The sequence below is a fragment of the Amaranthus tricolor genome, chromosome 7 (assembly GCF_026212465.1).
Source record: "Amaranthus tricolor cultivar Red isolate AtriRed21 chromosome 7, ASM2621246v1, whole genome shotgun sequence".
Classification (NCBI taxonomy): domain Eukaryota; kingdom Viridiplantae; phylum Streptophyta; class Magnoliopsida; order Caryophyllales; family Amaranthaceae; genus Amaranthus; species Amaranthus tricolor.
Window position 1 is genome coordinate 27,088,007 of NC_080053.1, and position 14,028 is coordinate 27,102,034.

Genomic DNA, 14,028 nt, shown 5'->3' on the forward strand with positions numbered 1-14,028 from the left:
TAAAAACATTAAATTTGTTAATAAATTCATAAATATCGTATAATATTTGAAATATTAATATATTTATTTAAAATTAATTATTACATCAAATTTTATTTTTTTTGGATTATAGATTTAGAAGAGAAAAATTTATTACATACTCATAAGTAGAAAATATGGTGTAAAATGATTATATTAGGATAGATTTTAAGGTTTTATGAATAATAAAATTCTATTTGTCTTAATCAATTTGTATATTGTCAATTTTTTTATTTTTTGTTTTGAAAATGTATATTGTCAATTTAGTGTCCCTAATATTGCCATATTTCTCTAATGAAAATATGAATGTTACTTTCAAGTATTATCTTTCACACTGATAATATTTTAATAATTAAATCACTTGTTAAATTTGTGTGCTAAAACATTTGTAGCAATCTTATCGGAACAATGATGTACCGTTTTAAAAAATATCACAAATAATTTTAAATTTCTGCACCACAACAAGTCTAGGGGCGACCTTCCGAAAAGCCCCTCCGACGCTCAAGTCAGTTGCAAAGATAGAAATTAAAAAAAATTATAATATGATGAATGCAATATGAATGATTATTAGAGGTTTAGAAATGGTATGAATATGTAAATGAGTTAGTTAAATGTGAATAATTGTAGAGGTTTAGAAATGGTATGAATATGTAAATGAGTTAGTTGAATGTGAATAATTGCAGAGAATTGGTAGAATGAAAATGCTTGGCCCTCAATGAATTTTGTAAGAGGTATTTAGAGTAGCTAATGAAGGGATTAAGGACAGTTATTTAGGGAGATCATGGGTGACATGAAGCATAATGGAGGAAAATAATGTGTAGTGGCCTAGTGGGTGGTTATTTTAATGTTTTAGGAGCTTACTTTCTTGGTGGTCAAGCAAGGTGAATAAAAAAGTCGTAAAAAAAACGTTGACCATAAGTGAAGGTCACCAAAGGATTAAGGTCAATAAAATTAAAAGTCAACAAAATATAAAAATAATCTTACGATAAACAAATAAATAAATAAATATTACCATAAAACGTATATTCCACTCTAAATTAATTCATTTTCTATTTTAGTTTATCATCATCAATTAATGGTTATGTCTAATTCTGTTTTGGGACATAAACCATCACTTGCTTTATAATAACCTCCACGGCTCCACATTTTATTCCACTATATTGAACTCCATATTTCCCTATTATTTATAAATGCGAGAAAATAATTAAGATGAACAAAGTATAATATTAGGAAAAGAAATTTAGTGAACGACAACTCCACAAACCTAAAAAAACGTGGAGGTGTTTGGTAATAAATGATTAATAGCTCATATTATTTCACCATTTGAGTTTATTAGTTGATTTAATCAGTTAATTTTAAACACATTGTTAAAAATAAGTTGTTCAAAATTAATCTATTTACAACAATAAATTATTTAAAGGTAATGATATTTTAAAGCTCTTAGGATTATACAAAAAAATCAACAAATTCTCTTTATCATTAATAATTTTAAATTTTCAAGAAAATCTAATCTACAAATTGAGAAACAATACATATTTTATATAATCACTTTAACTTCCCAAGAAAAAATAAATATTAAAATAATTAAATATAATTAAATGTTTATGTTTCCAAAACAAAAATAATATTAAATTACATAAATTAAATACAAGATTCTTTCTTATATACAACCTATATATATCATTTTCCAACCAACTATTTACAAAACATTAATAATTAGATGATTTGACCATCATATATCTATTTATGTCAAAATAAACTAATATTATTCGTTATAAGCATTGTCGTTCCTGACAAGTTTTTGGGCGTAGCAAAAATTAAAAAAAAAGCCCTTAATCATAAACTTAACTGAGAAATCTAATGCTGTAAGTTCGATCCATGCTAAATGCTACTTATGTAAATACTAATTTAATTATAAGAATTAACTCAATTTGAATCCTTTATAAATTGAGCCTTTGACAATTGCACCTTAAAATAGTTTCGAAAACGACCCTGGCAATAATTTATAGCCAACAACGTCATGTTCACAACGTCTTGTTTAATAATGAAGTATACAAATAAAATTTTGCATGATGAAGACATTGATTCCACTACAAATACTCCACTCATCTCTAGTTGGTGTTTATCATTTAGCACATAATTCTCCTTTATTACTCCACCAATTACATACTCTTCTTAGTCAACCCAATCTTTCATAAATGGATCATCTTAAATCCAGACCCGCTAATTCTCCACCACTCACTCCATTAGGCTACCTTGAAAGAGCAGCCACCGTCTATGGCGACTGCACCTCCATTGTTTACTCCAACACCACCTATACTTGGTCCGATACCCACCGTCGATCTCTCCAAATCGCCTCTTCTCTCGTTTCCTGCGGCATCCAACGAGGTGATGTTGTCTCTGTTCTTGCTCCCAACATTCCGGCTTCTTATGAACTCCATTTTGCGGTTCCCATGGCCGGTGCGATTCTCAATAATATCAATACTCGTCTCAATTCTAGAACCATTTCTGTGATTCTTTCTCATAGCGAATCTAAGATTGTTTTTGTTGATTATCAGCTCTCTTCTCTTCTTCTCGAAGCCATTGATTTGCTTCCTAAAAATCATCCTCGTCCCCGAATTGTTTTAATCGAGGAAGCCATTAATGGCGGTAAAAATGAACAGTTTTTTACAACATACGATGAAATAATTAAAAATGGAGATCCAGATTTTGAATGGATCCGTCCTGAATCTGAGTGGGACCCGATTGTACTGAATTACACATCTGGTACTACATCTTCTCCAAAAGGAGTGGTTCATAGTCATCGTGGATCGTTCATCATGTCAATCGACGCTTTAATCGACTGGTCAGTTCCTAAACAACCAATTTATCTATGGACTTTACCGATGTTTCATGCTAATGGATGGACGTTCACATGGGGGATGGCGGCGGTAGGCGGCACAAATATATGTCTTCGAAAATTCGATGGCGCCGCCGTATTCGCCGCCATTAAAACCCATAACGTAACCCATCTATGCGGCGCTCCTGTTGTTCTTAACATGCTATCGAATCTCCCAAACCCGACCCCACTATCCAAACCCGTTCATATCCTCACAGCCGGAGCACCGCCTCCGGCCGAGGTTCTCGGCCGGACTGAATCCCTCGGGTTTATTGTCAGTCACGGGTATGGGTTAACGGAAACGGGTGGGTTAGTTGTTTCCTGTGCTTGGAAACCAAAATGGAACAAATTCCCAGCATCAGAAAGGGCAAAATTAAAAGCTAGACAAGGAATTAGAACAATAACACCATCAAAAATTGATGTAATTGATCCAGAAACTGGTAAATCTGTTCCAAAAGATGGAAAATCAGTAGGGGAAATTGTTCTAAGAGGTGGGTATTTAATGTTAGGGTATTTAAAAGACCCAGAAGGGACTAACAAATGTATGGGAAATGATGGGTGGTTTAGGACAGGTGATGTGGGTGTAATGCACCCAGATGGGTACTTAGAAATTAAGGATAGGTCAAAAGATATAATAATAAGTGGTGGAGAAAATATTAGTAGTGTCGAAGTTGAATCGAGGATTTATAGCTTTCCGGGGGTGAATGAGGTGGCGGTTGTGGCGAGACCGGACGAGTATTGGGGCGAAACGCCGTGCGCATTTGTGAGTTTGAAACAAGGGTTGAAGAATGTACCAAAAGAAAAGGACGTAATAGAGTATTGTAGGATGAAATTGCCACATTATATGGTGCCTAAAACGGTTGTTTTTAAGGATGAGTTGCCCAAGACTTCTACAGGGAAGATTCAGAAGTTTGTACTTAGAGATATGGCCAAGGCTTTAGGGCCTTCAAGAGCAAGTCGTTTGTAAATTGTGTGGTTGTAGTTGTAATTGTAATGCATTAGTATAATAATGACTAATGAGCTTGTTTTTATTGGGGATTCGGGGTTTACGGTTTTGGACTTTCCTATATGGTAATGCTGTTTACTTATTTCGTAACATATAGGTCGGAAATTTCTCATTTGAAATGTCTAAATGTAACGTATTGAATGGGACCGAATGAGTGATGAGAGAAAGTTGTGAAAAGTTAATACATAATTACATTACATATTGAGCTAGAGTGTAAAAATAAATCGTGGTTTCAATCTTGTTATAAAAACTTTATTAAAAGCATTTAATTGTACTATTTTTATATATTATTATAAATTTATGTAAAATATTCGAAAATTTTCATTTTGATTCAACCCCAACTATTTTAATAAGTAATTTTATTTGTATTTCTTAATTATTTTTTGAATGCACTAGCGCACAATATTTTTACCACACCTTTTGCATCCGACCCTTAATAATTAATATATTTTAAAAATCGAATTTTCACAAATACACAAAAGAAGTTAAACAACAAAATATGTATTTAAATAAATATTATCTCATATTTCTAACATGGTTGGATTTTGTTGTAGCTTTATCGCTTGTAATGGCAAATCTCTAGTCCATGTAATTGCTAGATGGAATACGGGATTAGTTAATGAGAAAATATGTATGGATTAGCTGAACTTGATCAATAATATTTCGCAGGTTCATTTCAAAAAAAAAAATGGAACTAACCTTGGCATTACCTCTTGTCTTGTGGGGAGGAAGATTTAAGACCCGTCTGACACCTCATCCACCTTAGTCATTTGATGACCATAAACACATAGCCCAATACTCTCTATCTTATTTTTTATCATAAAATCTTGTAGAGACGATCTCTTTGAGAAACCATTTTAAATTAGGTCAGCTCATTATATATTTTTTAAAATATTATAAGTAGGCATTAAGAATAATGTAAGTAGATATTTAAGATATTAAAAACAGCCATCAAGGATACAGTAAGTAAGCATTAAAGATGATATAAATAAACATTAAAAATACAGTAAGCGGGTATTATTCTTTAATGCGTTGGACTTAAAATACGTCTTTCAAAGAGATAATCTCTCGAAAAATTAGTTGTTTTTTAAAGGTACTCTCCATGCCATTTAATTTGTACAGTTATACTTTTTTTGTAGTTTTTCTTTCCTTCTTTTGGTAATGATTTTTATAACTTTTTTAATCTCATTACAAATTCATTTAATCGTTTGATCTCATTCATTGTGAACCACACTTTATTATATGTCAACTATAAATTACTCCCTCTAATTCAGCACTAATTTTTATTTGCTTTTGGATACTATTTATCTCTTACTCTTAATTTGTATTTTATTATTATTCTAAAAGTTAAAACATAGTTATGTGGGATCTTGTTTGATTCGTCTTAGAGTAAGAATTATTTATATCAATTTTTCATAATTTTTAATAATACACAATTAGAGATATTAATAATTAAATAAATATATTTGATAGAGTGCTTAAAATAAATAGAACGTTAAATTTGAGGGAGTAATATTTATTTTTCTATAAAAGATGTGAAAATAAAACGGGACAGAGTTGGTGATAATTAAAGCAAAAGGGTGAACATTAGCTTTTGAGTTTTGATGAACACCATTTTTAGAAGAAAAACATAAAGACACCAAATCACATAGTCAAATTAGTTTTGAGCATTTAAGTCTCAAAAAGGCCTTGTTTTTATTGCACTTGTCAGTCACCAACTCGGGACAGCTTACGATACAACTTCATTCTGTCATTCATTATATCTGCAACATATTTAATTATCACATTTAATTTTACCATAAAAAACAAAATGGTAAAATGGGCAATGGTTGCGGCGTGTCTTCTTCATATTCATATTTATTTAAAAATTTTCACACCTACCACTTATCCATCACCTATGGTAGGTAAAATTTTTATATCTACGTCTGTCCATTTGGATATGTATTCAAACGCATCTCCACCCACTATGACCAACTGGATATACTCATCATGGGTATACTCGTCTCACATTCTCTACAAGTCCACGTTATTATATACTCTATAGGTCTTTACTAAGTTAATTGTATATCTAGTTTTATTTAAACCATATAATATAATAAAATAAAAAGAATATGTTTAAGTTTTTGTCAATAATTTTTAATAAAAAATTTTGATATAAATTATTACATAGTAGATATAAGGCAAGTGGCTGTAGGGCAGGGAGTTTGGTTATGTGGTTGGGCGATGGATATGGGGTGAGTAAGATCTCATACCCACCACCTACCCACTACCCATGGCGAGTATTAAAACATTTTATGTTTTATACCCACCCATTGCCCACCAAATTCATATTCATCTCCGCTCCAACCGAGGTGAATGAGGTGCAAAACCCGTATACTTTTACACGCCTGCCTTCCCTAGTTAGTACTTCTATGTACATTCTAAAATCCAAGTCCTAAATCCCAAAGAATATCTTGCATTGAAAATCAAATTTTATCTAAGTTAGAGCAACAAGGAACTTGATTTGATTTTCACTACTATTTCCTCTTCTCTAAACCTACTTATAGGCTAATACCCGTCAAAAAATATTTCATATAAGAAGAGGGAACTTTAAATAAGTTTTTAGTGGATATATAAAAGTTACAATACATTCATATAAAATTTTATTAAATGTATAAAATTTTAATATATGCTTATATAACTTTATAAAAAATATATTTAATTATCTATTATCTTATCGAGTCATTTTATGACCTCACTTGATATACAACAACAATTTAATATTTGCATTTTTTTTTGAAAGAGATGCTAATTAAATAGGAGGAACGAAGTATTATGCTAATATAAATAATTAGGTACTTTGGTGCAATGTTTAATTAGATACTTTGGTGGACCTAACATTCCTTATCTATCCCCTATTTATTTATTTGTCTTTTTCTTCTTCTAAGGCTTTTATTTCTATCGTATTAATGTTTGTTTTTATCTCTGAATTTTCAACTCATTTGATACAATCGTTTTTATTCTGCATGTAGACTCAATTAGGAATGGGAACAGCAACAAGAGGGGGGGTGAATTGTTGTTGTTACTAGTTTAAGCGTTTTTGCCCTGTTTTTGCGGAATTGAAAAAAATAAATAAAGCTTAAACTTAGAGCGAAATAATTAAAAGAGACAAACGATTTTTACGTGGAAACCTTCTAGGCCTAAATAGAAGGAAAAACCACGACCCTACGGGATTTCTAAATTCTCCACTATGTTTAAGGCAACTCGTTACAATTACATTAAACATCTTACTTCACTCGAAGCGCATCAACTAGGCCAACTCTTCTCTCTTAAATTGCTTCACTCAAAGCAACAAACTTAGCTTCACTAAAAGCTAATTCTCACCACTAGCTTCACTAGAAGCTTTCTCCTTAGCTTTACTCAAAGCTAATCTCTTCTCTAGCTTCATTAAAAGCTATCTAATTTCCCCCTTAGACTCACCCGAGTCTAATTACAAATTCTCTCAAAAACCCTTACAAAGGATAAAAATTCTCTAAAAATAAAATCAATGAGTTGCACAAGAAAATATTATAAATTAATTGGCATTTTAAAAACAAAATTTTCTTGTAAAAATTCTCCCAAAATTACGTATGATTTAATGGCTCATACTAAGGCGAGTTTTGAAGAATAACCGAGTCCACTATTTATAGAGCTAAAGTCCCTAATAAAAAGGAATATTCCAATCCATTATCCCATCATCAAAAAGATCATGGGAGTAATGTGGATTTTAATAACCAAGTCTTCCTACGGTTAATCTTAAAAATAGGCATTTAAAGTTGACCAATTCAAGCCCACGGTTATTTAGCAATAACCGCTATTCCCTAATAATAGGTTATGTTCCCTTTAAGGCAGCAGTTTTACAAACAGCTGTTCCTGTTCCAGTACTAATTGCTGGAACGTGTTTGCTATAAATAGAAACGGTTATACTGATTGGGAATGATTACTTGCTAACTTTTAGGAATATAGACGGTTTAGAATGATAGCTAAGACCCATTCAACAACCACTAATTCTATTTTTAGTAAATCCAATATTTACTAAAAATAGATCCTAAAATAAAGGATCTTAGAAAATAAGGACGTTAATTCATTTTATTTAAGAAAAACGATTTGCCAATTAATTTTAATAAATTACTACTGCAACAAATTAATTTTATTAAATACATTAACTAAAAATAATAATTAAAATATAATAACCAGAATTTTCAGTTAACGTAGGCTGACTGCAGTTCAGGAACAGTGCGCTGTTTCCAGAATCCAGTTTTGCTAGAACATCCAACTTAGGAACAGTAGACCTGCTGTCTCCATTTTACATCCCAAGCGATATACTTCTTCTAACATCCCTTGAATCCTTTTGACACGTGCATTCCCCTGAACTAAGCCATAGTACTATCAACGATCACAATTAATCGGATATCGACCTGCACACAATCTCTAAACACATATTTGCTTAAGTGTAGTCATCATCAAAACTCAAGAGGTCCAACACTGCATATACTTAATTTGTTAACGTTAGTTTAAATGTCAACACTCTCTTATTAGTATGAGAAACAATTTTGATTATCTCATAATTTATTATATGACTTGCACATTAGCAAAGGAAATTTGTTGTGCAAAAAATTTAAAGGTTGATGTTTAGATTGCTACGTAAAGTGATAAATTAAGTGTATATAGGATGCCTTAAACAAGGTAAGAAGGTACATAAGGATCTTAGTTCATGCCTGAATAAGGCAAGAAGAAGGAAAGAAGGTGTCCTAAACGAGGCACAAGTAATCAAAAAAGTCAATAATGCTGAGAGCAAGTGCTTGTTCAAGCACATGATGTGCTTGTTTGAGCACCCTGGTGCAGGGCAAAATTACAACTTTGTTTTTTGCACGATAATTGGGGGCAAGTTGTCTATTTTAGGGTATATTACTGCAATTCGGCCTATATAAGGAACTAAATCAACATTGAGAATAGAGTGTGGTGGCTAATGCAAGAAAATTAGTGTTTTTAATGCATCCGTTTGTTTAGCCAACAAATAAACAGAAGACATAAATGATCCGAAAACAATAGGATGCTCTACAAAGTTATGATAAGTAAAAGGATATAAAGGAAATAAATTAGATTGGAATCATAGATTAAATTTTTCACCAAAAAAAATCTTAAGTGAAAAATCTTTCAAAGTATTAAATGTATATCATAAACACTTACATACAACAAATACATTCAATATGATAAGAAAAAATTTAATGAGCTAATATCATAATTTAAAAAAATAACATATATAAACGAAAAGGCAATCCAACAAAACATATCTTTAAATTAGAGTATACAATGTAATAATAAAAATATTACTAACACTTTATAGCCAATTTGACTCTATTGATAAGTGTATGGTATGACGTTTTCCAATTCTTTTTAAACCCTGATGATAAGTTATATAACTTATATGAATGAAATATATTGAGTATAATGATGATAACGACGACTTTTATAGACGACTTGTCAAGGTTGTAACAGCAATATCACAATGTTGTTCCAAACCTTTAGCAATTTCCCTGAGCACATATTTCTGAATTTTTCCGGTAGAAGTCTTAGGAATCTCATCCTTAAACACCACCCTTTTAGGAACCATAAAATGTGGCATTTTCTTTCTGCAATATTCAATTATTTCTCTTTCTGTTGGGTTTTCCGTCCATCCTTTACGCAAGCTTACAAAAGCACATGGTGTTTCCCCCCAATACTCGTCGGGTTTGGCCACAACAGCAACCTCATTCACTGCAGGAAATGTGTATAAAACATTTTCAACTTCAACACTGCTAATATTTTCAGCTCCACTGATAATAATATCTTTAGAACGATCTTTAATTTCCAAGTAACCATCTGGGTGCATTACACCAAGATCACCCGTCCTAAACCATCCATCTTTTCTCATACATTTCGATGTTCCTTCTGGATCTTTCAAATACCCTAACATAATAGAACCACCTCGAAGAACAATTTCTCCCATAGCTTTTCCATTATGATCTACAGACTCACCCGTTGTTGGGTTAATAACATCAATTTCAGTTAAACCTATAGTTCGGACACCTTGACGAGCCTTAAAACGGGCTCGCTCTAAAGCTGGGTATTTATTCCAATTTTCTTTCCAAGCACACGAAACAATAACCCCGCCAGTTTCAGTAAGCCCATACCCATGCCCAACTATAAACCCAAGGGACTCCGCCCGAAGCAAAACAGGTGCGGGCGGAGGTGACCCGCCAGTGAGTACATGAACAGGCCATGAAAACGGATCTGGATCCGATGTTAAACTAGTAAGCATATTGAGAACTATAGGTGCAGCACACATATGGGTCACACGGTGGGCCCGTATAGCAGCATGAATGGTAGCACCATCAAACTTCTTAAGACAAATATTAGTCCCACCAACAGCAGCCATCCCCCAAGTATAGCTCCACCCATTTGAATGAAACATGGGTAAGGTCCATAAGTAAACGGGTCTCTTGGGTACTGCCCAATCAATTAACCCATCCATAGTAGCAATAAACGACCCACGATGACAATGTACAACACCCTTAGGTGAAGATGTTGTTCCTGATGTATAATTCAACACAATCGGATCCCATTCATTTTTTGGGCGGATCCAATTAAAACTCGGATCCCCTTTCCTAACCATTTCCTCATAATTTGTAACAAATTCTTTTTTATCAACACCCTTAAATTTTGTTAAAGGTTTGATAGAAAACCCGGCATTATGATCATACTCTTCATCCGTAACAAGAACGAGCACAGGATGAGCCTGTGCTCGTTCTTTTGGGAAAAGTGCAATAGCTTGCGACACAAGGGATAACAATTGCTCGTACACGAAAACGATTTTGGACTCACTATGTAGAAGTAGGATAGATATGGTCCTAGGATCGAGTCGAATATTAATGTTATTTAGCACGGCCCCTGCCATAGGCACGGCAAAATGTAGCTCATATGCTGCAGGGACATTTGGGCTAACAACGGATACTACATCTCCTTGGGCAATGCCTAGGGACGATATCGAGGAAGCGATTCGGAGACATCGATGGTGGGTTTCGGCCCATGTGAAGGTGGTAGATTTGTATACAATTGATGGGCAATCACCATAGATTATGGCTGCTCGATCAATTAGAGTTAGAGGAGTAAGTGGGGTGGAATTTGCTTGATTTGGTTTAAGTTCATTCATGTTTGTATTGGGTACTGTGAATGAATGGATGGAAATGAAAGAATTGGGTCGTAATCACACTACATTTATAAGGTTAAACTTAGAATTAATGAGGTCAAGGGAAATAATTAATTATTTCTTCAATAGGATATGGATTTAATATAACTATATAAAATATTATGTTGGTTTTTGAGTTGATTGTTTGAGATAGTATCTGAGTTCAACGTGATAAGGAATATCACCCACCTCTTATTTTGTAGGGTAAAATAAAAGATTTATGATTTTATTTGAGACCACAGTGTAAAGATAAGGCTGCATCACATGGCATTGGATCAATCACGTTTTAAAGATTTTCAAAACAAACGAACCAATATTATCCTGTTGTAAAGGTGTAAAAGTTTGCGCTTTGGATACATGGATAACTTATGATTCAACCAATATTTAGGCGTTACAATAACCGCATCATTGTTACCGAATCACCATTCCGTTACCACATTTTTACGCTATGTTTGAGACCCTTAAATTTACAAGACTCTATACAATCGATCATCTTATACATGCTCAGAACCACGTTTATGTAAATAATGCAAGGTGGTTATGATCTAAACCAGTGATAAGGAAACCTAACTGCAGTTATGGAAGTTGGAAAAGCAGTTGTGCTGATAATATAAAGAAGACCCTTCTGAAAGACTGTTGTTGAGTGTGAAGATGAAAGGGTAAGGTACAGTTTGGCATTCAATAAAGAACAGCAAGAAATTTGCTGGAGTAGTTTGGGAGTTAGGATGATTTATGGTTGAGCCAGAATTTTGTAATAAATTGGGTCATAAATTGTTCATGCATTGGTCTAGAAACTATATGTGAATAATAATTTGAGAGGTATTTAAAAATTTCGCGTCTTATCTTAGTTGGTGCATGTACTATATTTTCTTTCGAAAAGATCTAATTTTGATTCTCACTATTATATTTTTTAGCCGTTAAATTCCAACAGTCCAACCTGTAATAAAAAAAATGGTAATATTGAGTGTTAAAATGAATTTCTAGTTCATAAAACTCACATATTAATGTTTTAAGAGGAACAAGAATGGAGTTTTGGTATGTGTTGTCACAATTTCAGACTAAATTAGAGCTACGCTGATCTCTTTAATGCCTAGTACAAAAGAGTAATTAAAATCCATGGATTTTTTAGGAAAAAGGAATGTGTGGAGACTATAATTTAATTATGATGCTTAAATAAAAAAATATAATGTTACATAAATAAAGAAATTTTAAAAAATTAACTCAACTAAAATTTTAAGCTAATTGTTAAGGTCTAATATATGTTACATATTCTATCACACCCTTTTACACGAGTTCTTTCATCTAAAACTAGAAATGTAGATGTTGTATAAATTTTCATATCTAATTCAAAATATTCCATTTAAAATGAGAGTAGTTGAAATTTAAATCTATAATCGTCTGTTACTTTAACAACAATATAATATTAAAAAATCAATTAAACTAAAAACTTTAGTCGATAATCAAAGTGCCAGGTTGAGACATTCTTCCCAGTAAACTAACGAAATGGACAAATCAGTTAGAATTTAGTTTAAATCAAGACTTAAACCAATAAAAATTTAGTCAAAAAAGAGTATAAAAAACAAAAAATATCCAAGAAATGATAGAGATGGTTAACGGTTGGCAATTGGCATCTGAAGACTTGTTGAGACGTTGTGGACTTGTTTGTCGGATTCATATTAGTGTACAAGTTACAACTGTATAATAATTGTAGTTTGCATAAATACTCAATAATGTAATTCTCTACTTATATTCACAATAATTAAGGAAAATAGATATTTTTTATAGTGGGTATATTATTTTATTAAATAATAAAATTAATGAAGAAAAAATATAGATTATAAATATTAAAAAATATGAAAATAAAGTTAGTAGAAAAAATATGGAAACTATACCTAAGAAAAATGTTTAAATAAAGTTAGTGGAAGCAGGTTAGTAAAATGTTTATTTTTCTTTTTATAGCCTAGGTTGTAAAATGTTTTTTGAGTTAAAATATATTTCTTTTAATTGCCAAAAAAACGTTAGTAGAAGCATGTGCGGACTATAATCAATATAAAAATATAAAGTTAATGTTAGTAGAAAATATTTGGAGACCATAAACGATTTAATTTAAATGAAAACAAATCGGTAACCATAAAACCTCAAACAATGCCAGAATGAAATCCGGACAACAAACGCATGTTGTGCTCCACTTAAAACATGAGCCCATGGTGAGCCTCTACCTTGGAACAACACTCTTCCTCTTATTAGGGTGATACTTAGTTGATAGCCAGCTCACCTCTACTAATATAGAATATTTTGTTTTAGTAATCCTGGATAGCTTGTATATATATACCTCTTTTGTTTTAGTTTAAGAGGCATAATTTTTGATTGAGAAATAAAAGCTTCTTCTTCTTCTTAACCTTCTTAATACTCATCTACAAATCAAGATTATCTTGATTTCTTATCTGCAAGTTTGCAGTTTCTCATGGTATCAGAGCAAGATTTCGCTCCTACTGCTTCCGTCTTATCTTCTTTCTTCATCCTTTGATTTCTTCTTTTTCTTAAAATGGCTGATTCAGAAACGCCATTTTATAAACATGCAGAAACACCTTAGACAATCAATGATGAAATTTTGTTAACAAATAATCCTGAAATTCCAGTTCAAAGCAATATGAATTTCAATTTTGATGATCCTTATTTTCTTTCTTCTTCTGACATTTCACAACATTCTATTGTCGCTCTTCTTTTTTCGGGTTCTAACTATGTAAACTGGAGTAGATCTGTGAAGATGGCTTTATATGCAAGAAATAAAGTGAGTTTTATTGATGGAACTCTTCTCAAACCATCTGTTTCTTCCTCTGATTTCAAGAAATGGATCCGGAATGATTACATTGTAAGATC

General features: G+C 32.2%; 2 protein-coding genes across 2 annotated transcripts; one reads left to right on the forward strand and one right to left on the reverse strand.

Moving 5' to 3' along the window:
• The first annotated feature begins 1,842 nt into the window (after positions 1–1,842).
• Positions 1,843–4,126, forward strand: LOC130817326 (2-methylpropanoate--CoA ligase CCL4-like). Its single transcript, XM_057682959.1, has one exon. The coding sequence runs from the start codon at positions 2,217–2,219 to the stop codon at positions 3,861–3,863; it is 1,647 nt and encodes a 548-aa protein (XP_057538942.1). The 5' UTR covers positions 1,843–2,216; the 3' UTR covers positions 3,864–4,126.
• A 4,977-nt stretch (positions 4,127–9,103) lies between these two features.
• On the reverse strand, positions 9,104–11,279 carry LOC130817327 (2-methylpropanoate--CoA ligase CCL4-like). Its single transcript, XM_057682960.1, has one exon. It carries the CDS (start codon positions 11,110–11,112, stop codon positions 9,391–9,393), a length of 1,722 nt encoding a protein of 573 aa, XP_057538943.1. The 5' UTR covers positions 11,113–11,279; the 3' UTR covers positions 9,104–9,390.
• Between the last annotated feature and the right edge of the window lie 2,749 nt (positions 11,280–14,028).

Bases quoted from the DNA above. Each gene is read 5' to 3' on its own strand.
- LOC130817326 (XM_057682959.1), top strand. From the start codon at position 2,217: ATGGATCATCTTAAATCCAGACCCGCTAATTCTCCACCACTCACTCCA.
- LOC130817327 (XM_057682960.1), bottom strand. From the start codon at position 11,112: ATGAATGAACTTAAACCAAATCAAGCAAATTCCACCCCACTTACTCCT.